At 38.9% G+C, this 24690-nt stretch overlaps 1 protein-coding gene across 24 annotated transcripts in view; it reads left to right on the top strand.

Moving 5' to 3' along the window:
• The window catches only part of CD44 (CD44 molecule (IN blood group)), a 92661-nt gene that overhangs the window by 45260 nt on the left and 22711 nt on the right, over nucleotides 1-24690 (top strand). For 2 of the 24 annotated variants that reach the window (XM_054438253.2, XM_054438260.2), the window contains exons 4-12: nucleotides 2280-2348; nucleotides 5303-5533; nucleotides 12217-12345; nucleotides 13578-13703; nucleotides 16538-16651; nucleotides 17125-17244; nucleotides 19643-19771; nucleotides 21242-21373; nucleotides 23219-23320. The exons of 1 other annotated variant lie outside the window; for it this stretch is intronic. In XM_054438253.2, the coding sequence (XP_054294228.1) occupies nucleotides 2280-2348; nucleotides 5303-5533; nucleotides 12217-12345; nucleotides 13578-13703; nucleotides 16538-16651; nucleotides 17125-17244; nucleotides 19643-19771; nucleotides 21242-21373; nucleotides 23219-23320 (1152 nt within the window). The remainder of the gene's footprint in view (nucleotides 1-2279; nucleotides 2349-5302; nucleotides 5534-12216; nucleotides 12346-13577; nucleotides 13704-16537; nucleotides 16652-17124; nucleotides 17245-19642; nucleotides 19772-21241; nucleotides 21374-23218; nucleotides 23321-24690) is intronic. 21 more of the 24 variants (XM_063670998.1, XM_063670993.1, XM_063670997.1 and 18 more) reach the window with 16 other exon arrangements.

Below are 24690 nucleotides of genomic sequence, written 5' to 3'. Positions count from 1 at the left end.
ATAGATACTCCCCTAAATCTCCCAGGTTGGCTATATGCCCTTATTTTCAAGTGTAATAATTTTGGAAAATATTTTTGAAAACTGTAAAAAGCTAAATTAATATTAATTATTACAGTCCCCCATGACCTTGTGAATTTATCAGAAGCAGGGACAGAAACATGCTCATCTTCTTTTCTCCTTTTATATGGTCTGGCATACAAGTGTTGAGTAGATGCTTAAAAATAATAAATGAAGAGTTATATCTGTAACTTCCTTTAATTATTTCTATGGCATTACCATTTAAGGATAATCTAAATGCTTGACCTGTACATATTTGGAGACTCATTTAGGGGGCTAACATCTTAGGTATGTTTACTGGAAGAATAGACCCTTGGGAAATTATATCGGTACTTTTTTCTTTTTTCATCCATTCAACACATTTTTATTGCATGTTCCTCTGTCCCCATCACACATAAATGTTCTGGCCAAGACAGATAAAGTTATTACTCATCTGGGGAGCTTATATATTTCTAGGGAGGGAGGCAGGTAGCAGAAGGCAGGGATTGAGAGAAGTGCCATGAACAGCCATCAAGTAAGATAAACAAGATAAGTTTATATAGTGGTAAACATGAAGAAGAAATGACAGCAAGATGCTATGTGATGGTGACAGGTGTGGGGGAGTGATGAAGCAGTTTAGATTGGATGGTAAGGAATGGCCTCGCCAGGGAGGTGATACTTCTTTTTAAAGAAATCTGAGAAATCTTTTAGAACAGGCTTTGCAAGAATGGCTTTTCCTAAAACTTTGTTTTTTTCCAATTGAATGTATAAAACTAACTGCCCAAAGAAATGGGCAGGTTAAGGTTATCCTCTTTATCTGTGGGAAAAGATGCTCCCAGGTACTAGGAAGCAAACAAAACCTGTTTTGTTCAACTTGTGTTTCTATCCACTTTTATAAGTACACAAAAATTATAGCAGGACACTTAAAATACTTGTGATAACAGCCCTTCTTGTGAAAGCAGTCTGTCTGCCTGCCTGCCTATCTTCCTCCCTCCCTCTCTCCATCCATCTATCCATCCATCTCCATCCATCCATCTCCTTCCTCTTTGCCAGGAGCAATTCTAGGAGAAACTAACCTAACAAATAAATTTCCATTTTACATTTAAGTATGCACACACACACAGTATAAAAGCTGTAATGCACAAATGGACTTAACCTTTCTATAAAGGCAAAACCAGTTTAAAGCTCTCTGAGGTTTTAGAGCTCAATACAAGGTATAGTCACAGAATAAAGCACTTTGGCATGAATGGAAGGTTGCTTCAGCTACTCTGCAGTCTGCTTTTAAGACACAAGGAATGGAATGCAGGGTGGAAGTTTCAGGGCCTGTTGTCAGGGGGCTTGAGACAGTGCTGCTCAGAGGGCTACCAGTAACATCTGTGGATGATCAGTCAGGCCCAAGATTCAGGCAGAAATCTTTATTTCTAAAGCAAGGGATGAAAGAGTAGAGGATAAATGGAGAGCAAGAGAAAAAAACCCAGAAATGCCCATGATGAGATATGCCAAAACAGTAACCTTGAAAAGTATTCTGGGCACCTAGGCCAAAGGTGGTCAACCTCGGAAGCAACATGCTGAGAAGCAGTCTATACAGAGTAAGTACTTTAAAAGATCAGATAAATTAATAAATACATTATTACATTAATGAAAGACTAGCGATTCATTTGGTTTTTAATATTTCAACTGAGTAAATTCTTTGTTGTGATTATGTTATTTTAACCTTCAGATTGTCATGCTGTTCATGTTGATAAACATTTGATTGTGTGTCTGCCATGTTTTCTCATCATTTCTGTGGACTTCCCAGATTATAAATGATTTTATCATGATAGTTCATACTTTACTTTTAAATTTTTTTACAATGTTCCTGCATTACTTTTATAACCACGAATTTAAAAAATCCTCCCTAATGTGTTTGCATTAGAGAAGGAGCCATGTCTATCTTATTTAAAATTGTACCCCCAGGCTTCCACAGTGCCTGATATAGAATGTATATTTATTAATGAATGAATTCACTGGGGTGGGAAAATTTCTGGAAACTTCATAAGTTCCAGAAATTTATGAAATCAAGTAAAAATGGAAAATGCATCACGAAAAGTAGAGAAATTCCTAGCCAACTTAGGCGTTTCGGAAAAAAGAAAGTTATTTGGGATAAGTTATAATAAAACTCCATCCTAACTGACTAATAAAAATAAGGATAGATTTTCCTCATATTTTTAAAGGGTTCTCATCCTTTTTTTCCTACCTCACAGCTCCACCTGAAGAAGACTGTACATCAGTCACAGACCTGCCCAATGCCTTTGATGGACCAATTACCATAAGTATGTCTCTCTTCTAATCTTAATTAAATTTTCCTATTTGGGGGAAAGGACTCAGGTGTGTTCTCTATGGTATATTTGAATAGAATATTAGGCCGGGTGTGGTGGCTCACGCCTGTAATCCCAGCACTTTGGGAGGCTGAGGTGGGTGGATCACTTGAGGTCAGAAGTTTGAGACCAGCCTGACCAATACGGCGAAACCTTATCTCTACTAAAAATACAAAAAATTAGCTGGGGGTAGTGGCAGGTGCCTGTAATCCCAGCTGCTCGGGAGGCTGAGGCAGGAGAATTACTTGAACCCCAGAGGCAGAGGTTGTAATGAGCTGAGATTGTGCCACTGCACTCCAGCCTGGGCAAGAGAGTGAGACTCCATTTCCAAAAAAAAAAAAAAAGAGAAAAAAAAAAGAATATTAGTCATTTCCCTAAGACTAAGTAAGGACAGTTGGCTTTAATTTAGTGTCCGTTCCCATTTTTCTACAATGACTTGAAACTGCTCTCTGGTTTACACTCATGCATCATTCTTCAAACTTCAGTCATTTGAAAACCACTTTCACATTTTTTTTGGCATCTCTATATGTACTATGCTCTCATTTACTTGATATTTTTTATTTAATTGATCCATTGTTTTCTAATTAAAATACATTTATTTTTAAAAAGAAATTGCACATGGAAAACCAACATCACATCATAAATAGAAGGCAACCTTAATAATAAACTCAAATGTAAGAAAAATTAAATAATGTTCTTAATTTGTAGCTGCTGAAAGCTCTGGGTCTGAGTCATGTTCTCTCTTATAAAGAGGGATTAATAAGTGTCAGGTGTAGGGGCATTTTGGCCCCAATTAGCAATTTTCTGTTTGATATAACTGAAGTATTGAAAGATAATCATGAAGGATATAAACTTCCTGATATGTGTTTTGACATTATTTATACCACATCCATCTTAAATCATCCTGATATTTGATTATCCACAGATGTATATATTCGGGCACTTTCTAAAAATAGACATGGGGGTCTCACTATGTTGTCCAGGCTGGTCTTGAACTCCTGGGCTCAAGCAATCCTCCTTCCTCAGCCTCCCAAAGTGCCAGGATTACAGACAGGCATGAGCCACCACGCCTGGCCTGTTCCAGCACTTTAGAAATCAGAAAATCTCAACCAGAACTTTCAAATAGGCTAACCTGCTAACCCTAATCTTACTGCCTCTGAGCCTCATTTAATGGGAAACAGTACAGTGTTGAGGAGGTCTGATTTCTGCTTCCTCACAGCTGGACACTGACAGTGTGCACGGGCATGATGTTGGCAGTGGCAGAGGGATGAGAATCTTCGTAGACCATACAAACCCAGCCCCACATTGTTATGTAAGGAATTGTCCCTGACCTGTGCCTTGCAATAGGAAGGGGAGGCTTCACACCATGATGGCTACGACATGAGATGTGCTGTCTCAGTCAGGCCTGGTTTGAAATCCTAGTTCTTCACCATGTGTGAGATTTTTGAGGAGTGACTGATCCTCAGTTTTCTCATTCATATAATGGGACAACCTATGAGAATATTCAGGAAATTTGTAAAAGACACTCTGTCTAAAGTATGCCCAGCCCATAGTAGATGTTTAATAAATGCCCTGTTTCTTTGATGACCACAGTTCTCTTTTGAAGTCCAGACCTGTAACAGTGCGGTCAACAATATTTCCTTGTCAAATCCTCACCTGCAGAGATTACCAGGGTGATTGAGACCTTGATTTTTTTTTTCATTTATGTATTATTAATTGTTCCACTTGAGGCTTGCTACAGTGGCTCACTCCTGTAATCCCCGCACTTTGGGAGGCTGAGGCAGGCAGATCACCTGAGGTCAGGAGTTCAAGACCAGCCTGGCCAACATGGTGAAACCCCGTGTCAACTAAAAATACAAAAATTAGCTGGGTGTGGTGGCAGGCACCTGTAGTCCCAGCTACTTGGGAGGCTGAGGCAGGAGAGTTGCTTGAACCCAGCAGGCAGAGGCTGCTGCACGCCGAGATTGTACCACTGCACCCCAGCCTGGGCAACAGAGTGAGACTCCATCTCGAAAAAAAAAAAAAGGTTTCATTTGAGCAAGCTAAATAGGTGGCCAAAAAGAACCTTTAGTCCCATCAATGCAAAACAGCAGAAAATAATTTCATCTAAATGCACACTTGCATAGTGAGTGGCCCAGACTTGAGAGCAGCAAATACTTCTAGGGAGGAATAATGAATGAATGCATTCAGGCTTTTTCTTCTCCAGTTCGTTCTAGTCATTTGTTGAAACCACAGATGTTGATCTTCATGTATATCTGTGCTTGTTAATTTCCAGGTTGAATTTCACAGAGAACTGCAAAGGCTCTGTCTGTATTTAGACCGCTGATTTCCTAGCCAGAAGTGGGTGTTTGCACAAGCGGACAAAACTTGCCCCTTAAAACAGAAAATCAAAATCTTCATCAATTTGCAGATGTATCTTCCCTGCTGAGGCTATTAGTCTGCTACTTCAAATCCTTTTCGGAGGAATATATGGAATTAATAGCAACACATTTTATATGTACTTCAGAAGGGAGAGTAGGGAAACAAGTGGGAGGATGATTATTTATTGAGCATCCACTGTATTTTGAATAGTGTGCTGAGCACTTTACTTACAATGTATCACATAATCCCCATTTTACAAATGAGGAAACTGAAGCTCAGAGTTGCCTTGTCCAGAGCTCTATGAAGCTGGGATTCAAACATGGGGATGTGACTCCCCAGTATTTCCTTGTTTCCTGCCTCATCCCCAGGGTGTGTGGGGGATGGGAGGGTGCACTTTCTTAGTGCATCTGCCACTCTCTCCCACCACTTGACAGATAGATGTTTTTCGTTACAAAGGAAAATAGCTTTGAAGTCACTATGTTAAACACTAATCCACATACTCAAAATATGAGCTGTGAAGTTCTGTAAGTACCTTTTCTCTCTCCCAGCTATTGTTAACCGCGATGGCACCCGCTATGTCCAGAAAGGAGAATACAGAACAAATCCTGAAGACATCTACCCCAGCAACCCTACTGATGATGACGTGAGCAGCGGGTCCTCCAGTGAAAGGAGCAGCACTTCAGGAGGTTACATCTTTTACACCTTTTCTACTGTACATCCCATCCCAGATGAAGACGGTCCCTGGATCACCGACAGCACAGACAGAACCCCTGCTACCAGTAAGGAGAATAAACCACTGTGCTTCCCAATAGCAATTCCTTGGCAAAATGTCTCTGACCTTCCTGAGTATTGCACACTCACGTGCTGATTTTCTCATCTCTGGACAGCTGGAAGCTGGTGATGCCATTCAGGGAGGTGGGCTCTTGTGGTTGTCAGTAAACTGCATGCATTGACTACTACTGCCTACCTTTTTTTCCTCATCTATAACTGTTTTTCTTACCTTGGCATAAGAAGTGCCATATTGGAAGTTTTATTTTGGGGAGAGCCCTCCTTATTCTCTTATCCCTAGGTATACAGTGACAATTCAAGCCTGATATGAAAACTGTTTTCATTTTTTCATGTTTCCTTCTTGTTCTTATCCACCTATGGATAAGATTGTTTTCATAAAGTTGGGATCATAGAGTTTGCATACCGCTCCACTAGCACCTTTTAAAAAACCCACTTATACCTGAGGTTGCAATTTTTTGAATTTTTGCAATCAGATCTTGGTGATGACAATGAGAAGTAGGATATAAATAACTCCCACATGCTTAGCATTCCAATAATGGAACAGTAGGCATACATGGGTTAACTGTGGCTTTTTATGTTTTAACTTGATTTACACTCATACTATTGATAGTGTAATATTCAGTGATTTTCACCAACCATGATTTACTCAACAATTCCTTCGTTTTTGTTCCAAGGAAGCATATCTGGAGGAGTTTTCTGGCGAAATTAAATCAGCTTAAGAGCTCTATAATCCAGCCTGTTGGGGAATGTTCTCAATACTTACTTGGTGTGTGGGGGTAATTCATTACTTAGGGTTGCAAGAGTGGAAGTATGTAAACATTGCGTTCCATTCCTTTGGAGTTTGCCCCTCGCACTTCAGCTCCACTGGAAAGTGTTTACATCTCTCTTGTCTCCTGTTTCCCTCTTTGCTTTTCTTCTATGGTTTGTTTTGAAATGGGCTCCCAGATGGGCCATTTTCCTCCAGTGGAGGATTAATCAAACTCAAATAGGGCATCTGCCTCTGGAGCGGTTTTCCTAGTATGGTGTGGATTTTCTCTTTTCCTGGCTATAGCTCCTGAGGGGTGAAACTTGGGCCTCCAAAGAGTGTGGCAGAAATGCTCTGGCTTGTGAATACTCAAGACAGGGCCCTTCTCTATTCCTCGTCACCCAGAAGCCAGGAAACCCCCACAGCACTGTGATTTCATTTAAGGTCACTTGTGCAATATTGTTTTAAATTTCTGTCAGTCTCTGGCTGAGGGCACGATACAAATAGGATTGGGGTTCCCGTCACTCTCTGCACATTCTTTGAAGCTTTTTAAAAAGCAGATTTTTCAAGCTGCCCATGCTTTCTTGGGTTATTGGCTCTCTTGAGTTTGCATCAGCTTATTGTTGGTAGTCCCGTGGGCAACCCTTCTTGAGAGAGGCTTCTGCAAACCAAGCAGGCAGTGGTGCTAGCTACTCACTGCTTCTTGGGTTCCCTGTCTTTTTAAAGTAACCATGTCGAAGGTGCTTATCATTACGGCATGCAATTTTGTCAGATGTTGGCGAACACAATAATTAGTGGTCTCAGCAGGAAGGAGAATAGGTCTACCCTAAAGTATCACTTCCCACCAAAGAAGAAAATCCTGATAAAACATAACTTGTGGGGACTATACGTAGTTAACATTCAAGCCACTAATAGCCTATATAAAATAGTATTTCATGTGTGTTTTAAAAACACACACTTTATTAACCCCTATAGAATATCTCTTAAGAACTGTATCTTCCCTTCCTAAGTTAGTCGGCAAACGTATTTTGAGAACCTACTACGTACCAGGCCTGTTAGAATGCTTGGGATCCAAGGATAAACATAGTAAGGAGGTAATATTGAAAAGAGGCAAGGATTACTGAGATATTTATTCATTCAATCAATATCTGAGGTCTTCTGTATGCCAGACACTGCTCTAGGATGCTAGGAATTCAGAGTTGGACTTACCTTCATGGAGACTACATATTATTAGTTTAGAAATCAGGGAAAAGAAGTGTTCATGAGACTTAACTAAAACATAGTTCAGGATTTGAGCTGAGAAATGAATTGTGCCTTTCTCCTCCCAGATAAATTAGTTAAGTTTCCTTCAGCAGCTAAAAAAGAAAGAGACTAATGAGTCTACCAGATGAGTCCAGGGCTAACCTGAGAGTCACTGAAGTACTATAGGACCCAATGGGACCAGTAGCAGCTCCAAGTGGATCACTTCATGCAAAGACAGGTACTAAGGCAAACAACCTGGTGGAAACTTGAACGTAGCATAATGGCATGCCAGGAAAAGTCAGCACTGTTAGGTTCCTGAGTAGAATTGTATTTCTAAAGTCCAGTGAGGAGATTTGCAAAACCTTATCACTGTTGGACTGAGAGCTGGGACAGAGTAAGGGAGTGATTGCAAAGCCTCCCTCATGCATTGCAGGAGGGCAGGGGTCAAGAGGAGTGCTGGCTGAGAGCACAGAAGAAGCTATCTTTGGCTCGGCTGGCTCATTCCTTCCTGAAGGGCCTGTAGTGGGTGGCAATAGGGACAGCTAGTAAGAATAACCATCTGGGTAGCTTTAGGCTTCCAGCAGGCTGTTTATCTTGAGTGTCATCAGCCTCTTCCTATTGGTGACCTGGCACTCTCTGGGATCAAGAAACCTAAACTAATTCAGGAAGCAGACTCCTGCCTTGGAACACTGTATTTCCTTGTCTTCTGGGTGTCAAAGGAATAATTTATTTATTTATTTATTTATTTTTCAGATCTGGTATGGCCTATTTGGGTGGGGAAAATTAGAAATTCTGCTGGCTAGGCAGTAGCTTTTTCCATTTTCCCCCCTCATACCACTCCTTTCAGGAAGACAAAAATAACGCCTATTTCTATCTTCTTCTTGTAGGTTTGTTTCGTCTGGTACTATTTTTTCCTGGTGTACTATTGGGTGAGGGTGGCGGGAATTATGCATCTTTAATAAAGTTTCTGAGGTGAGAATGTGGTGTCTGTGGATTTTCCCGGGGATGCTCAGGTTTGTCTGGAGGCTTCATGGGTAAAATTGGCTCCTATTTCTCTACTCTCTGTTCTGAACTAATGTGTCCTTTATAGCAGGGGTGTCCAGTCTTTTGGCTTCCCTGGGCCACATTGGAAGAAGAAGAATTGTCCTGGGCCACACATAAAATACACTAACAGTAACCATAGCTGATGGGATAGCAACAAAAAAAAAATCTCTTAATGTTTTAAGAAAGTTTATGAATTTTTTTTGGTCCACATTCAAAGCCATCCTGGATCACAGGTGGCCCGCAGGCTATGGGTTGGACAAGCTTGATTTAGAGGACAGAACATACTGTGCCAGCTGTTGGCATTTGATATAGATAGAGTCAAAGTTTTTAACCTAGGGTTCATGGACCTTCAGTAGGTTCAATGGTAGACCATAAGGCATTCTAGAACTATCAGAAATAATATGCAAGATTTTGAATGTGTATATGTAGCATCACTTTTTTGAGGAAGGAGATCATAACATAGATTTTCAAAGGGATATGTAATTTAAAGTGGCTTTTAAAAATCTCAGCTGGCTTAAATTAGATATTTATCCTGATGGTTTTTGCCATTCCGTTTCAATAAGGAAACATGCTGGACTCAAGTCAAACTTGAGAGTCGAATGAGAGATTTTAAATTGCAAAATGTTACTGATGATATTTTCTCTAATTTGAGAAAAGCCTGGAATTTCTCTAACTTTGACAACTCTGGTTTTTGGTAGAAACACATATTGAGTTAGAATAAAAAGTGACAGAAATGATAGATGGATACCTGAGGAAGCTTTATCTGATTTCAACACTTTGAACACATTTTCTTTGCAAAGTTCCTGCTCAAGTATGAAGTTCGACCTGAGGCTGATGCGTGTGGGTGGAGCTTTGAAATGCCAGTTGTCATCGCAAGCTACCTGGGTACAATGCTAGACAGTTGTGAAAAATACACACTAGCAACCCAAAGATAATCCAAAGATAAATGCATGAAAGCAGTTGTTTGAAATTCTGCTTCAAAAACCTCCAGTTCATGGCTCAGTCGCCCAACCAAGTAAATAGAAAATCTCTTTCCTTCACAGGTTATTAAGTTGCTGCTTGATTTTGCTTTGATCATGAATTCAGGGGATTCAGTTTGAAGAATGAGTAGCATGAAATTTATACCTATGAGGAATTTGCATTTCTGATATTGTCCTAAGATTGTGGGAGACGTTAGGAGTCTGGAAAGATAAAACCAGGCCTAGATTTTCTTTTCTAATTATCATTCAATAATAGATACAGACATCATATATAGGCAGAACTGAAAGTAAAGATTTATAGAGGGAATATCACTAAGTGATATTTTCATAATTGATCTAGTTACTTCAACTGTGCACTCAAACAGCCATGCAACAGCTCAGGAGCAAAATAACTGGATATGGTCCTGGTTTGGTAATTCACAGCCTAAGACTCAGGATCTCACAACAACAGCAACGACTGGTAAACTGCTTCGTCTTTTGCTTATCAGCTCTCCTGGATGTCAGATCTTTTAGTGTTAAGGGGAGAGGACGTCCATTATCACGTCAAATCTCCTTCATCATTCTTAGTGAGAATAGGGTCTTGTACCACTTCATATATCAGAAAGGCCTGTGGATCTGGGGATATGATTGATATTCTTAAATGTCCTGTATGTTTTCCTTTTGGCAATGTGTATATAGAATCAGAATGATTTTTCCATCAGAGGAAGGAAAAACTATGAATCAATAGTTTTGAATGAATGAATGAAATTATGAAAAACTACAAATGAATGAATTGACTGTGTGATTCAATGAGAAACTGTCCTTTAGAGAGAAGTCTGCCGGAAAGTGCAGGCTTCTCCTTTCTACTGATCTGATTCTCACAGCCAATAATAAGAGAAGGAAATGCAGATTTCTCTCATCAAAGTGTAGGCCCTGAACCTTTCTTTGGACACTTAAAATCTCAACTGTAAAATGTAGGAAATGACCTGTTGCTTCATATCAGAATCTAGGCCTCTAACAAGCTCCCTGGGTGTGTGGCTCTTAGCTCTATATCCCTGCAAAGTGTATTGATAAAGGAGCTTTGGAGAAAAACGATTCAAAGCCTGTAAAAATGGGAGATTACAAGGACACCTTCATTTATTAATTTTCATTGATGGAGGTAATGGCCATATTTCAAAATAACTAGGCATTCTTTCTGCAGAGGGGAGTAATAAACATGGAAAAATTATTCTTTACATTTGTTTGCCTTATATGACATTGGATAAATTATATTCTTTACTTCTATAAATAATCGTGAGGAAAATAGTGCTCATGTTATGTTATGGTTGCCATATCACAATGTTTAAGACCATGCAGTGGTGGGGAGGGGGGATAGAGAGATTGCAGAATAAAGAAAATGCTATTTTTAAATGTTGACAATGTTTATCTTCATAGGACAAAGAATGTGAAGCAAAGGGTCTTTTTGGCAGTGTTTCATCTTGGGTCATTTTTGGGCTTTCTTGATAGCTGAAAAAAAAATCTAACTCACCTTACTATTGTGTTCGGGGATGATGGTTTCAGCCTCTCTGCTTAAACTTGTTCTCAGTTTTTTGTCTACTGTTAGCTCATATTCTTCCAATGCACATTTTTGGGCATCATTGATTACAGAAATGGCAGTCTTTGGAGATTTTTAAATCAAGACTCTTGCTTCTGGTCTTATTAGCAAGATCATTGGGGTCGATTCATCTCTGTCTGTCTTTCCTGATTGATTATCCTATTTTCAAAGAATGAGACTCAAAATGTCCTGTTCTGCTTTGCAAAATATAGTTTGACATAAGAAATTACCTTGGGCAAGGTAGTGAGAGGATTTGGAATCTAAATGGAGAAAAGTGTAGAGGCGTATTTTTCAATCTTCTACTTCTATGTCATTTTCCCTGTGTGTTGGATTGTTAAGATTATGTATCTATTGCTGGCAGAAATATCATATCCTAAATTCCTGGAGAAGGATATTGGTTGCCCAAGACTGTATAGAAGATTAAGGAGCTAGGACTCTGAAGAGCTGGGTTTTAGAATCATAAACTCTCAGATTCGGAAAGGATGTTAAATGGTCTGGTTCAATCAACACTTCTAATAATTTAATCTCTTACACAACTTTCCTGCCAAGTGATCTTCCTGACTATGGGAAACATAATACTTTATGAAGAAGTTCATTGTTGGATAGTTCAGATTATTGGTTTTTTAAATCCAACATTTGGAAGAACATTGATCTCCCTGAAATTTTCACCACAGATCCTAATTTGGCCTCATGGATCCAGAGGCAAAAAAGTTTAATCCCTCTTTTACATTATATAGACTTTCAAATTTCCAAGACAGCTCTCATGTGTTCCTGGAGCCCTCGCTCTTGCTAATTAGGCTTCTGACTTCAGACAGGTCAGAAGCTCTGTTCAGCACAATTTTTAAATCTTTAAGATAAGGAGCATGAACCAGATGATATTTAAGATCCTTCCCTCTCTGACATTCTATAAACTTCAGTTTGAGTCTCTGAAGAAAATGGAACTTTTTTGCTTTTTCCCTTTCTTTTCACCATCTATATCAAATATAGATGATTCTCTTGAGTAGCAAAAGAGTACATGCATATTCAATGCTATTTCTTAGAAACCGTTAATTAATCTTTCAACAATCAATTCAATCATGATTACAACAGCTTTGATGAGCACTAGTGCTACAGCAACTGAGACAGCAACCAAGAGGCAAGAAACCCAGGATTGGTTTTCATGGTTGTTTCTACCATCAGAGTCAAAGAATCATCTTCACACAACAACACAAATGGCTGGTAATGAGTTATTATTATCTCATAGCGTATGTTTTCTTGATAGCCTTGAATAATTTTGATTGACCTCTGGGATGTTATTAAAGCCTAACGTTCCTTCTATTCTCACAAATTTTCGTTATGACTTTAGAAGGATCATTAACTCTGGTGTCTGTTTGTTTGCTTGTATGGCACCAATAGGCAGATTTCTTCTTTCTAATCTATGGATTAGTATAGTCCAGGAGAAGGCTAATACAGAGACTATGAAATTGGATAAGTTTTTTTAACGATACGGCAAAATTGTGACTCTGAAAGATCATTCATGTATATTCTAAAATTACCACAGTCATAAAAAGTCTTGGACTTTCATGAGGAAATAGCATAGCTAGATATGAAAAAATATAGAAAATCTTCATCAGTGGAACTATTCTTGGGGTAGACATTAATCATACGAAAAGACAAATGCTCATTCCCTAAGATAGCCTGAATCTCATTTAAAATGTAGAAAACCGCTTGTTAGTAAAGAGACATCTTCTACAGTAACCACTGAGAAGAAGTGGAAGTTTTTCATCTCCTTTTTTATTCAAAAAGAAAAAGAATTTCTCAACCACAGTTCACTTTAGTTAACCCCTTTGATTGCCTAATAATATCAAAAATGATTTCTCTGTTAATTGGCTTCACGTTTTTGCTCTATGCTGAAGTAGTGTTGGGAACTGCAGTGTAGCTTCCATCTCTGTTTGGAGGTACACTGATCTGATCTGATACTAGAGAAGATAAAAAATGAATTAGCAAATTGTGAACACAATGAAATGACTGACGTAGGTGTAGATTCCAACATTTTTCTGAAGGTGTCTTGACAAAAAAAAAAAAAAAGGCACATGTGAAACCTTTCCATTCTGTTCTTGATGGCTTGGCTTTAATGGCATATGGTTAATGAGTTAATAATAAACATATCTGAAAGTGTGGGGGAGTTTTCATTGGCCTTTAAAAACTTACATGGTGAGATTATGTCCACACTTATTCTTTCAGCTTTCTTAAAGAGAATATTCAGTTTTAAAGAACATAGTCACTTGTTTTGAGATTTATGTATTAGCTTCGGAGATCAGAACATAAGAATTTGGGGTATGCAAGTCAACTCCCTCACTTTCTTTTAAAAATCCTGGGAAATCCGTTATACCTTCCGTGCCTGATTTTCTTCCTTTGCAAGTGGGTTGCTTGGCGTCCAGCTCAACCACTAATGCAAGTCACCACAACAGGTACGTCTTCAAATACCATCTCAGCAGGCTGGGAGCCAAATGAAGAAAATGAAGATGAAAGAGACAGACAACTCAGTTTTTCTGGATCAGGCATTGATGATGATGAAGATTTTATCTCCAGCACCAGTAAGAATAATCAATTATAGTACAGCCATTTATGCAAGGCTTATTGATTAATCTGAGTGATACCAAATTGTATCTCTCTTGAGAAGTAGTTAATATGAAAAATGGGTGAAACTATGATCATACCTTAGTTATATCTTGATGAGATTATGGAAGAAGAAATAGAATGTTTTGAGAAGTGGGGAAAATGTCTCACAAAATTTCTCTTGTCTCATGTTCTTCCTATTTTATTTATCTGTGAGATCTACTGCTACAGATTGTCTTTGAATGATCAGGCTTTATCAGAGAATGACATTAAAACAGTAGAAAAAATGTACATTGTGTACTTACTGTGCTAGGTGCTGGAAACACAAAGATGAAAAGAGCCAGAGCCTTTGCCTTTCAGAAGCTCATGGTCTGTTGGAGCAATAGACTTGAAGAATGTGATTAGGAGGGTATTAATTAAAAGTTGTAGGCCGGGCGCGGTAGCTCACGCCTGTAATCCCAGCACTCTGGGAGGCCGAGGTGGGCAGATCACGAGGTCAGGAGATCGAGACTATCCTGGCTAACACAGTGAAACCCCATCTCTACTAAAAAACACAAAAAATTAGCCGGGCATAGTGGCAGGTGCCTGTAGTCCCAGCTACTTGGGAGGCTGAGGCAGGAGAATGGCGTGAAGCCAGGAGGAGATCGCGCAACTGCACTCCAGCACTCTAGCCTGGGTGACAGAGCCAGACTCCGTCTCAAAAAAAAAAAAAAAAAAGTTGTAGAAGTTCCTAAATTGAAGGCCCTAAAGGCTTAAATGATGGGAGCCAGAACTCAAGAATTATGTTAGTTAATCAAAACCCAGCTGAGGTCAAAGGAACAAATCCAGAGTTTTAACAAATGAGCTGGACACCAATATAGCAGAAAGATCTTGAAAGGAAGGGCAAATGTCAGGTTAGCTTTAACAAGACATTGCCACTTATTAAAAGCAAATAATGAAACCACTATTGGTACATAACAATATCCAAATGTTTGACAATTTTAAAACTTTTTGAGGACAAAGAGATGGAAATTGAGCTTTAAAGATATCCTTAAAAAGTTAAAAACATGCAAAGGTTGGTCTAATATTCTGCCAGATTACTGAGTTTTCCACACATACCTGTAATGACTTAAGATTTTGCTGAACAGAGCTGAGAATCCTGAACCTGACTCCATCACAGTTCTGCTTTTCCTTAGAAAAAAGACTTTTGGGGTGCTGTGTGAGCGCCCCCAATTCACTGAAGTTCTATCCATTCCATTAAAACCTGAGAATTTCATCCTCAAATGGACAGAGAAGAAAGGGTCCAGAAAAAAAAATAGCTTAGGCCTTGAAGGCATCTGAGTATATAACATTGATATAACAAATACTCAAAAGGAACTAGAATTTTCTATCTAAACTTTTAAGTGACTTTTTTTTAGACCCGACACCCCTCCAGAGCTTAATCTATGGAATAAGAAAATTCCTTTTGGTAACTTCAGAATAGAAACCAAATAATCGAAAACACAAGTTTTACATTACACTGTCTCCTGTGTTCAGGATGTGGCCCAGCTTTGCAGATGGGCCTATTAGTAAAGACGTGGTCTTAATACTGAAGAAATTAAATTCCCTTGGGTGGTAACCCAAACAGATCTACCTGCAAATGAATTGTATGGTCAGGCTTCAGGGCAAAACTTCCCATGGTGTTGTGTTTTTTTTTTTGTTTTTTTTTTTTTAAATTTTTTAAATCTCTATGGCATATTTTTCCAATTTCTGCTTTTCGTTTTTTTCTTTTCTGCTTAGCACCTATGGACATAATTCAACATTATGCCCTCTTTCTTCTGGAGGGGTGTGATAACTGCTTGATAATAAGCACTTTTTCATGCTTATTGAGAATGTGGTTAATGATTCTAAACTTGATTTTTCATAACTTGTAAAATAGAGCTGATAGTATTATAGTTCTGAAAACAGCTTCGTGTTATTTGGGTATCAAAATAAAGTTTGAAACAATTAGGATGGATTTGCAAATAACCTTTTCACAAAACATATTGACTCAGATTTTGTCATGATCCTTCTGTTAGGTGCATCTCCTGTTCCAGCCCTAACAGATTGGGTGACAATATCAGGGTGCTGGTGGATGTACGCCTCTTTCTTTCCAGTGTGCTGCTATGATGGTGGCTGGTTACCTGTGGTGCCTTATTTTCTTTCATTGGCTATGAATGGCTTGCTCATGACATATTTTGTATTTGATGAGAATACCATAGTGTTTCATAAATATTCAGAAATGTATCGCTAAAACATATGGCTATTCTAGGTATTCTTTTTCAGAATCATCTATAGGAAAGCTCTGGCTGCTCAGGCATTTCTTTCCCCACTGAAATTACTAACAACATAAAGTGATTATCATGGTATAACTTTCCGTTATCTGCCTCTTCACCCGGAGGATCTGCAAATAGCACACAGTGACTAAGTCCCTGGGCTTTCAAGTGCAGAGGGATACTACAGACTGCATGGATGGGCAAAATGGCGCCTTTGGTTATCCTCGGTGGAGGGCTGGTGTTTTCAAAGCTGTCCTTCCTACTGCTGCAGCTTCTTTGACTGTTTTATCGGGAAGATCTCATGTTCTGAACCCCAAGGTATTCTATGACAGAATGCAAAGGACACTGAGATGCTTACCAATATGGCTGAATTAAGCTGAAGTCACCCTCCGCTTTCCCTCCATGTCCATGCAGCCATCTATACAACCTGGTATAGATGATTCATTGCATAGTCTACAGAAGCAAGACTATGTGCGGGACAAGTGGTGAAGGCTCAAGAAATAACATTTTTCTAATTGCTTCAATCATCGTTATCACAGTTTCAACCACACCACGGGCTTTTGACCACACAAAACAGAACCAGGATTGGACCCAGTGGAACCCAAGCCATTCAAATCCGGAAGTGCTACTTCAGACAACCACAAGGATGACTGGTAATGGGTTATGCATATTTAATGAAAGATTTTTTTCCCCTCAAAGCCCATGATGCTGCAAAGGTCAATCATCGAGACACAGTGGGAAATTTAGTTAATATCTGAACAAGAAATTCCTAGTGGATTTTTATGAGGATACTTAATTCCATTTAGCAGTCATTTATCAATTATACCATGTGGGTACAGGATTTTTTATGTTGCTTCATTCTAAAAATGAATATGTTTGAATGGTTTGCGATTCTGCCTTTGACAAACTGATCATAGTAGAATAATAAGAGAATATGAAGAAATTCCAAGCCCATCGATTTTTCTCTTGAGACCAATTAGGTAAAGTCACTCAAAATTTTTGAGAGTGGATGCTCCGAGGTAATACTTTGGCATAGAATTGTTAAATAGCATGCACTTTAATGGAAGAACAGAATCATTAAAGATTGGTTGATAACAAGTCACAGTGTATTTAACCATCATCACAGCAGATGTAGACAGAAATGGCACCACTGCTTATGAAGGAAACTGGAACCCAGAAGCACACCCTCCCCTCATTCACCATGAGCATCATGAGGAAGAAGAGATCCCACATTCTACAAGCACAAGTAAGCAAGATGGCGGTCGGCAGTTCTGAGTTAGAAGAATTAGTGAAGACATTCCAGCAATAGGGAAGATTTTGTTTAGAAATTGGCCACATCTTCTGTTTCCACTCAGTAATTTCTTTTATTCTTAGAGCCTGAAAAGCTGCTATACCTGCACACAAATTTTAAAAATTGGAAGGAAAATGATAACTCATCAGGTTGCCCAAAGGCCAAAATATTTTAAGAAGTAGATCTAGATACGATTTTTGTGTTAAAGTTTCCTAGAGGTTCCATTTGGGTAACTTGTGTGTGTTCATTGAAATGTGTGGCAAACAGTGTGTTCTTTTGGTGCTTAGTAGTGGAATCTGGAAAGAAAGCTTGTCAAGCGAATTGATCTTTGGAATCCTTATTTTCTATGAAGATCTTTGATGAATACAGTTTCTTTTTTGCATTCTGTCGCTGACTGTTCTATAGAAAGACATCCCTTGTACTCTTTAGAGCAAAGTTGGTAGCCCTTATGGTCTACATTTGAATTCTACCGCTGCTTCTTTTTCTGTTTTTAAGGGCTTTGGGAATCTATGGCTTGAGGGGTGTCTTCAGACAACAAAAGAAAAGTTTCAGGTATCAGCTAGGATAGAGGTTAGACATTGTACTGAATATATCCAGCAGACCTTACATCCCATTACAAACCCCAGTAGATGTGATGTATGCATAAAGCTTAGGGGCTAAGTTAACAAAGAAGTCTGATAAGAAAAGGAAATACAGAGGAAGCATAAATCTCTTTGGAATAGGATTTTGTTCCACTCCCTTAGAGCCCTAACAGTATATCTTAGAAATTATTTTAGACAGTTTGTACTTAAAGACCAGAAAGCTACTTTAGAGACTTGGAAATAATGAGCTTATTGTCAAAAGGTGGTGCTTGCGGGGCATTAGGACTAGAGGGTCGGTGAAAATTCAGACAGAATATAACTTGACAAAGAGAAGACAGTAACAACTGTAACAATTATCTTATGAATATTTGCGAAACTCAAAGGGATCTGATTGGTGACCTCTGGGCTTTATCAAATTAACATCACAACTTCTAGAAGAAAGTCAACCTTCATCTTTTACAATAGAAATCATATGTTTTGCTAACCCATTCCTATTTAGGCTGAAAACAATAAAGGGTTATGGGTACTTAAAAAAATCATTATGTTTATAAAATTAGTGATAGAAGGAGTATAGTGTTCTATACAGTCACACACATATACTTTCTTCTTTCTTTTATTTAAACTTTGAGTAACATGGCAGTCTATGTTTGGGTCAATTTTCCCTTTTTTGTAATTACATTCAGTGGTTTTTCTAACTTCATTATTTATTGGGAATTAGTGATTTAGTCAGTGGGAGTTTTGTAAAACTTAAGATTTTGGCTTTTTTCCCCATCCTCCTGGATAACCAGTTAACCCAATAATGGCTTGGCCAATGGAAGGGTAAAATGAGGACGGTTTTATTTTTTAAATGTCATTACTGTCACCAAATCACACATATCATTTTCTAAGATAAGGAAATACAACCATTTTTACAAGTTGCAAAAAAGTACTCTGACTTGGCAAGTTTATAGGCTCTCATTTTCTTGATAAACTAAAAAAAAAAAAATTGCTACAAGCTGCTATAGACAAAAGTGTTGGTGGCTTTCTGACTTTTCCTGAAGACACCTTGATGGAATTTTATTCTCTTGATTTTGTCCTTTTTAAAATGATGGTTGAAATTTTAAGCCTGTCACACACTATTATTTGTATAATGCCTCAAACTGGCTTGGATAGTTTTCGTCAACTGAAATAATTTTGTTAAAAAGTGATTTTAGCAATTTTAGGTGCCATGTGGACATTACCACATAATGTGTTAGTGGAATAGCATCCAAGCCATCCCAACATCTTTCCTCCTGGGCAAATCCACTGCTGGTGCATTTCCAGTGTGTGCGATTATGGGTTACATGACCACCATTTGAGAAGGTCTCCTAATGCGCTGATCTTGTCATTAGTTGTTATACAGTATTTTCCTTTCATCAAAATGACTGGAGCAAAGAGGTTATTCTTTGAATGGTTTTCTCAGACAGGGTATGTGAAGCCATTCACTACAGTAAAATAAAAATAATAATAACTCATAGAACTAGGAGAATTCATCAGCTGTGGTCTGCTTAGTCATATGATTTTGAACAAATCAGAATCTCTTGGGACCACAATTTTCCCAGCTGAAAAATTAAACATTTGGATCATTTGATTTCTAATATCCCTTTTAGAATATCTGTGGCCTGTTTCCTTGGTGCCTTTCTTTTCTACCTTCTCTCTCCATGTGTATCTGCCCTTAAAGTAGAAAGATATGTTGACAGCTATTGGCGAGGAAAATGGACAAATATGTCTCCCGACTGATATTCTTCTCACAGTCCAGGCAACTCCTAGTAGTACAACGGAAGAAAGAGCTACCCAGAAGGAACAGTGGTTTGGCAACAGATGGCATGAGGGATATCGCCAAACACCCAGAGAAGACTCCCATTCGACAACAGGGACAGCTGGTAATGGATGGTTTAACAAGTAAATTTGGATGGAAACTTCCTTTTGGGTTAAGCCATAGACATTGAGGACATTGAACAAAAGGACACTGGAGGAATTGTCACAACATGTTAGGTTACTTAATAAATTATGCTGCAGTTCACACAGAGCCAAACCTTAAAGGCTCATAACAAGTCACCTGAACAGGAATGGATACAAGCCAGTTACGAATAAGAACAGGAAACACAGAGAAAATGCCCTTGAACATGTCTCTTTCACATCGAGTTTTGGGCATTATCTAGTGAGATTGTAGCAGAGGCCTGATAAAATATCCCTGTCTGTTGTATAAAGGAATCTACTCTATACTGTGGGTCCAGACTTTACAATATGATTCTGCAAAGTCTGGCTGTGAGAAAGCATTTTGTCAGAACTCCAGTGTTTGAAGAAATAGAGTCAGGCATTATGTGAAAATTGACACCTGTCTGATGTCATTTGGCCTTTTGGCCATGCTTGTTCGGTAATTTGTTTTTGAGTATAAAAAAGGCATCTTCTCTATTCTTGAACTGTGAGATTGTGGAAATTGGAATCAAGTCTTATTATCATCTCTAAGTGATACCAGATAACTTGGCTCTGCAAGTTCCCATGCAGGATTCTTTTGTCTGTGTGACATAGGTATTAAAATGTGTCCTGCCTTATAAAGAATGTGAATTCCATATTCTCACTTGGTATCAGTGAGAAATATTCCCATATTTCTATTTGCAATATAGAAGATAATGCATCATGTCCTTCTGGGGCATGGCAAGTTCTAAATGAATTCCTGGCAGAGCAATGGATTCTGTGATTGTCTATGTGGTGTGGTTGTTGCTAAGAGGATGGTATTGTAATCTTTTCTACCTATACTTCTTCATTGGCTCAGAATGAAGCAAGGCATGTGTTGCTTTCTTATATGTCATTTATGCCATAAATCCCATTGTTAGAAGGTAATGCTTCTAACGGATTCCATTCATGCTTTTGAGATAAATGGCATTGACTTTCATATTGATCACATGGAAAGCTGTTACCTGATTCCTTTCCTGAGATCACTTCCAGCCTAATGTGTATTTGGCTGGAATATGGTTGTCTCAGAATAACATCATGCACTCGGGCTTTTACACTTCTGCCTTTAGGTGACTGTGGCAGCATGGCATGGGTCAAGAAGTACTTCTCCTTCATCTTTCTTTGATGTCTGTAACTCATCCTCTCTGCACTGCAGGAGTTGTTAATGCTTTTGTGTCCTCCAGTTCACATGCTGATTGCTAAGAAGAAAATGAGCATGAGTGAACCCAAAGCTGCTGAAACATTCTGCATTTATGCAACTTCCTTGTCCTCTATACAAGGAAGATGATTTCATTGTCTTGTCTAGAGAATAAAGTCTTTTTTAAAAATAAAATCAGTGTATCCCTGACCAAGCGTCCATTAACACTTTGACAATTGCTCGAACTGCATGGTCACAGCAGCCTCAGCTCATACCAGCCATCCAATGCAAGGAAGGACAACACCAAGCCCAGAGGACAGTTCCTGGACTGATTTCTTCGACCCAATCTCACACCCCATGGGACGAGGTCATCAAGCAGGAAGAAGGATGGGTAATAGCCTCTGAGATTTTTATATATTATGTTTTTTGAAATCCACTGAGTGACTGCTGACTATTTTCCTAGAAATATGCCCTTGGTTTTAGACCAAACTACTTTCCTGAAGGACTTGAGGTTGTTCAAAAATTAGTTTTCTTGGTAGGAGTGATACGCGTACTCACCTGAAGTTCATATGAAGTTCTGAGCTGAAAGTAAAGAATTTAGCAGGAGAGTTGGCAAAAGAAAACACTTATTGTCAAAATATATCTGTGTGAGGCAGTAAGTAATAGATATGAAATGAATGTTGCCAACAATAAACGCTAAAGAAATTCTGAGAACCTCTCCCTGCCCACCACAGCATCACAGAAAGGAGAATTGGACTTGGTTTATGAAAAATAAAAAAACCCTGGATAGTCAGAGAAAAGAAGTGGGTGGTGGGGGTTGGGGGGGGCAGTTTTCCTAAGAAGGAGACTCCTGTAAGGAGAAACGTGAAGGAAGAAAAGCCAAGGAATGAATATGTCGAGTGAGTGGATCCATTTTTCACAAGGGAAGATGTGTTTGAACGGCTAGGCAGGGGCCATTATGTTGAGTGACTGAAGTACCACAGGCAGACCCAGCACACATGAGTTTGCACATGGCAGCTGGAGCTCTGAGGACACCCATGGGGGAAAACCAAGCCAGGCAAAGATCTTCAGAATCAATATTAATTCTATGTACTGATGAAGAGAAAGAGATTCCATTAAATTAATGAACATGTCAAGGACAATACAATTGGCTTCAACTACACAATGGTATGATACCTCTTGAAGGACTCTACTTATAAGGGGGAAGATGAACAAGAGTCTAGAGCCCATCATCAAGTGGGACTTTTTCTGGAAGAATGTCCATTTGTGGTTTTGATTCAGGTTAGCACTTGCTCTTGTTTGAAATCTGGGATAATAGGGTCACCACATTTTTGTCCTACAAAGATCTTGAATATTTTAGTGTTGAATCTTGAATATTTAGTGTTGAAAGGCTGCAGTGCAGACCTGGGTACCCAGTATTCTGGTGCTTCACTGGAACTGATTAAATCTCCCCCAGAGGCAGTGATGTGGATAGACTTTGACTGAATTGACAGCCAGAAATATCGATGGGGTTTATGAGTTGTTTGGCCTCTGTTTCACTCAAGACTTCCTATTTCAGCAGAGTAGATCTGTGATAACTATTAAAAACAACATTTACAAGTATTTCAGTGAAATTTCTGCACTACTCAACATTGTACATGTTAAATTTTAAAGACCGCTTATACTTGGGTTTTTGGGAAGAATAATTCAATGACATCCACTGCTTCTTATTTCTTGCCCCTGTATACTTTCTGTAAAGGTGGTATTGGATGACGATTTTGTGTTTATTTGCGTATTCACTTTGTGAAGAAAAAAAGACTAAAGTGGGGGAAGAGGGCTATTTTTAAAAGCCCCTTTGGTTGGTAAGGGGGAGGGGATAAAATGGTGCCTGAGCCAGCACACTTTGTCTTTTCTCCATGTGTCAGATTGCATGTTTCTGTAAAAAAGGCAATGTTTCTGTCTCTCTGCAAGATTTGGGTGTTCCATCATGTGCTCATGTAGAGTCTTTCCAGACTCAGCAAAAACAAACACGCATCATGGCTTTCATGTAATTCGGTCCTTCAAAGAAAGCCAGTTACTTGTTGTGGTGCTCTTTGATGAAACAATACTCTATCTCAGTTCAGGAGATATAGTCAGTATGTGCTTTCTTTCCTCTTGGCCAGATGTGAATATTTTAAAAAATCAGTTGTAGACCATAAGCCACCTTCAGGTAGTGGTTTGGGAAATCAAGCAATAACACTAATATTGATTCCTTCAGATATGGACTCCAGTCATAGTACAACGCTTCAGCCTACTGCAAATCCAAACACAGGTTTGGCGGAAGACTTGGACAGGACAGGACCTCTTTCAATGACAACGCGTAAGAATAACGATGCTCAGCCACTTTATTGACTTGTATTCCTGCTTCATCTCTTACTCCCTATTGGCCAAGATGCAGAGCTTTGGTGGTGGAATGGTGCTATGTGGCTTACCTCAGCCCAGAGTGTGAAACTGTCTTTATTGTCTGTATTTCTTGTGGAGGTCTCTCAACCTGATTTCCCCTTCATTTCTTTGTGCCTTCCAGATTCAATGACTTTGTGTTTTAAGAAAAAGTAGGACTCTATTCAACTCCATTTTCATTCTCTAAGTAGTTATGCCAGTGAAACGCAAGCCCACTTCCAGGATAGTGATTTCTCTGTTTTAACTGACCATTTCCTTTCAATGTCCATCTTTCCTCCAGCCAGTGCAGAAGAGGGGTAGGATTGCTTGCATGGTTGTAAAAAGACATTTTTGGGGCCGATAATCTTAGAGATCACATCAGTTCTCAGAGGAGAGGCAAGGCATGTTATTGACAATCAACAAAGGTGGCAGGATCCCTGGAACAACAACAACAACAAAAAATTGCTAGTATCTCTTTCTATCACTAAGAAATATTCAACTTCTAGTAGCCTTAATTTCTACTATATGTGCAGGGATGTCCTAGAGATCAGCCTAAAGTCATTCATAATTTCTTTGAAGAATACAAAAGAAATCTAGAATTAAGAAGGTCCCACTTTACTGCTTGCCACACATAATGGGCAGAGTCCTTCATATGAGCCCTTTAGGCAAAGGAAAAAAATCAGCAAGCATGTATTGATTGCCAGCAATGTAAATAGCACAGCGTTAAGCATCAAAGGAGATGCAAATAAGCCTATGAATGGCCCTTGCCAAAGAAGGACTTATATTTCCATTTTATGTCACTGTTGGCTTTTGTTCTGACATTGGGTTTGGGATTTGGTGACTGTCTTTCTCCTGGTTGTAATATTTATTTGGTGGTGGGCATGGCTTATGGGTGTGCTTTATGAAGTTTTTGCACCTGCAACTCAGAGGTCAGTACCTTTCTTAAAAGAACACAAAAGAAATAAACTTGAAACAGTCCAAGTGATTTTAGATATGGGCAATGGGTCAACCTCCAGTTGATATATGTCACTGAGGGCCCTGTGTTTGCCCAGGCAAGCGTTTCCTTGGTGCAGTGATGAAAATCCCCATACACAGGTGAAATTAAAAAAAACTTAATAATGGAGTAAAATGGTAACTTTAATTTAATGACCTTTACAAGGTAGTTAAGTATTTCCTTGTATAAATTTGATCTGTGTTACTTGAGTAAGTTATTCTAGATAGGCTTCTTTTTCTTTTGTGATTACAAGTAGACTACAGGCTATCATAGTGTTCATTTTCCCTGCAGTCACATTTCTTGACACACAGTTAGGT

This window comes from Pongo pygmaeus, chromosome 9 (assembly GCF_028885625.2).
Source record: "Pongo pygmaeus isolate AG05252 chromosome 9, NHGRI_mPonPyg2-v2.0_pri, whole genome shotgun sequence".
Classification (NCBI taxonomy): Eukaryota; Metazoa; Chordata; class Mammalia; order Primates; family Hominidae; genus Pongo; species Pongo pygmaeus.
Note: the sequence above shows the minus strand (reverse complement) of the source record. Positions and strands in the feature narration are given on the sequence as shown.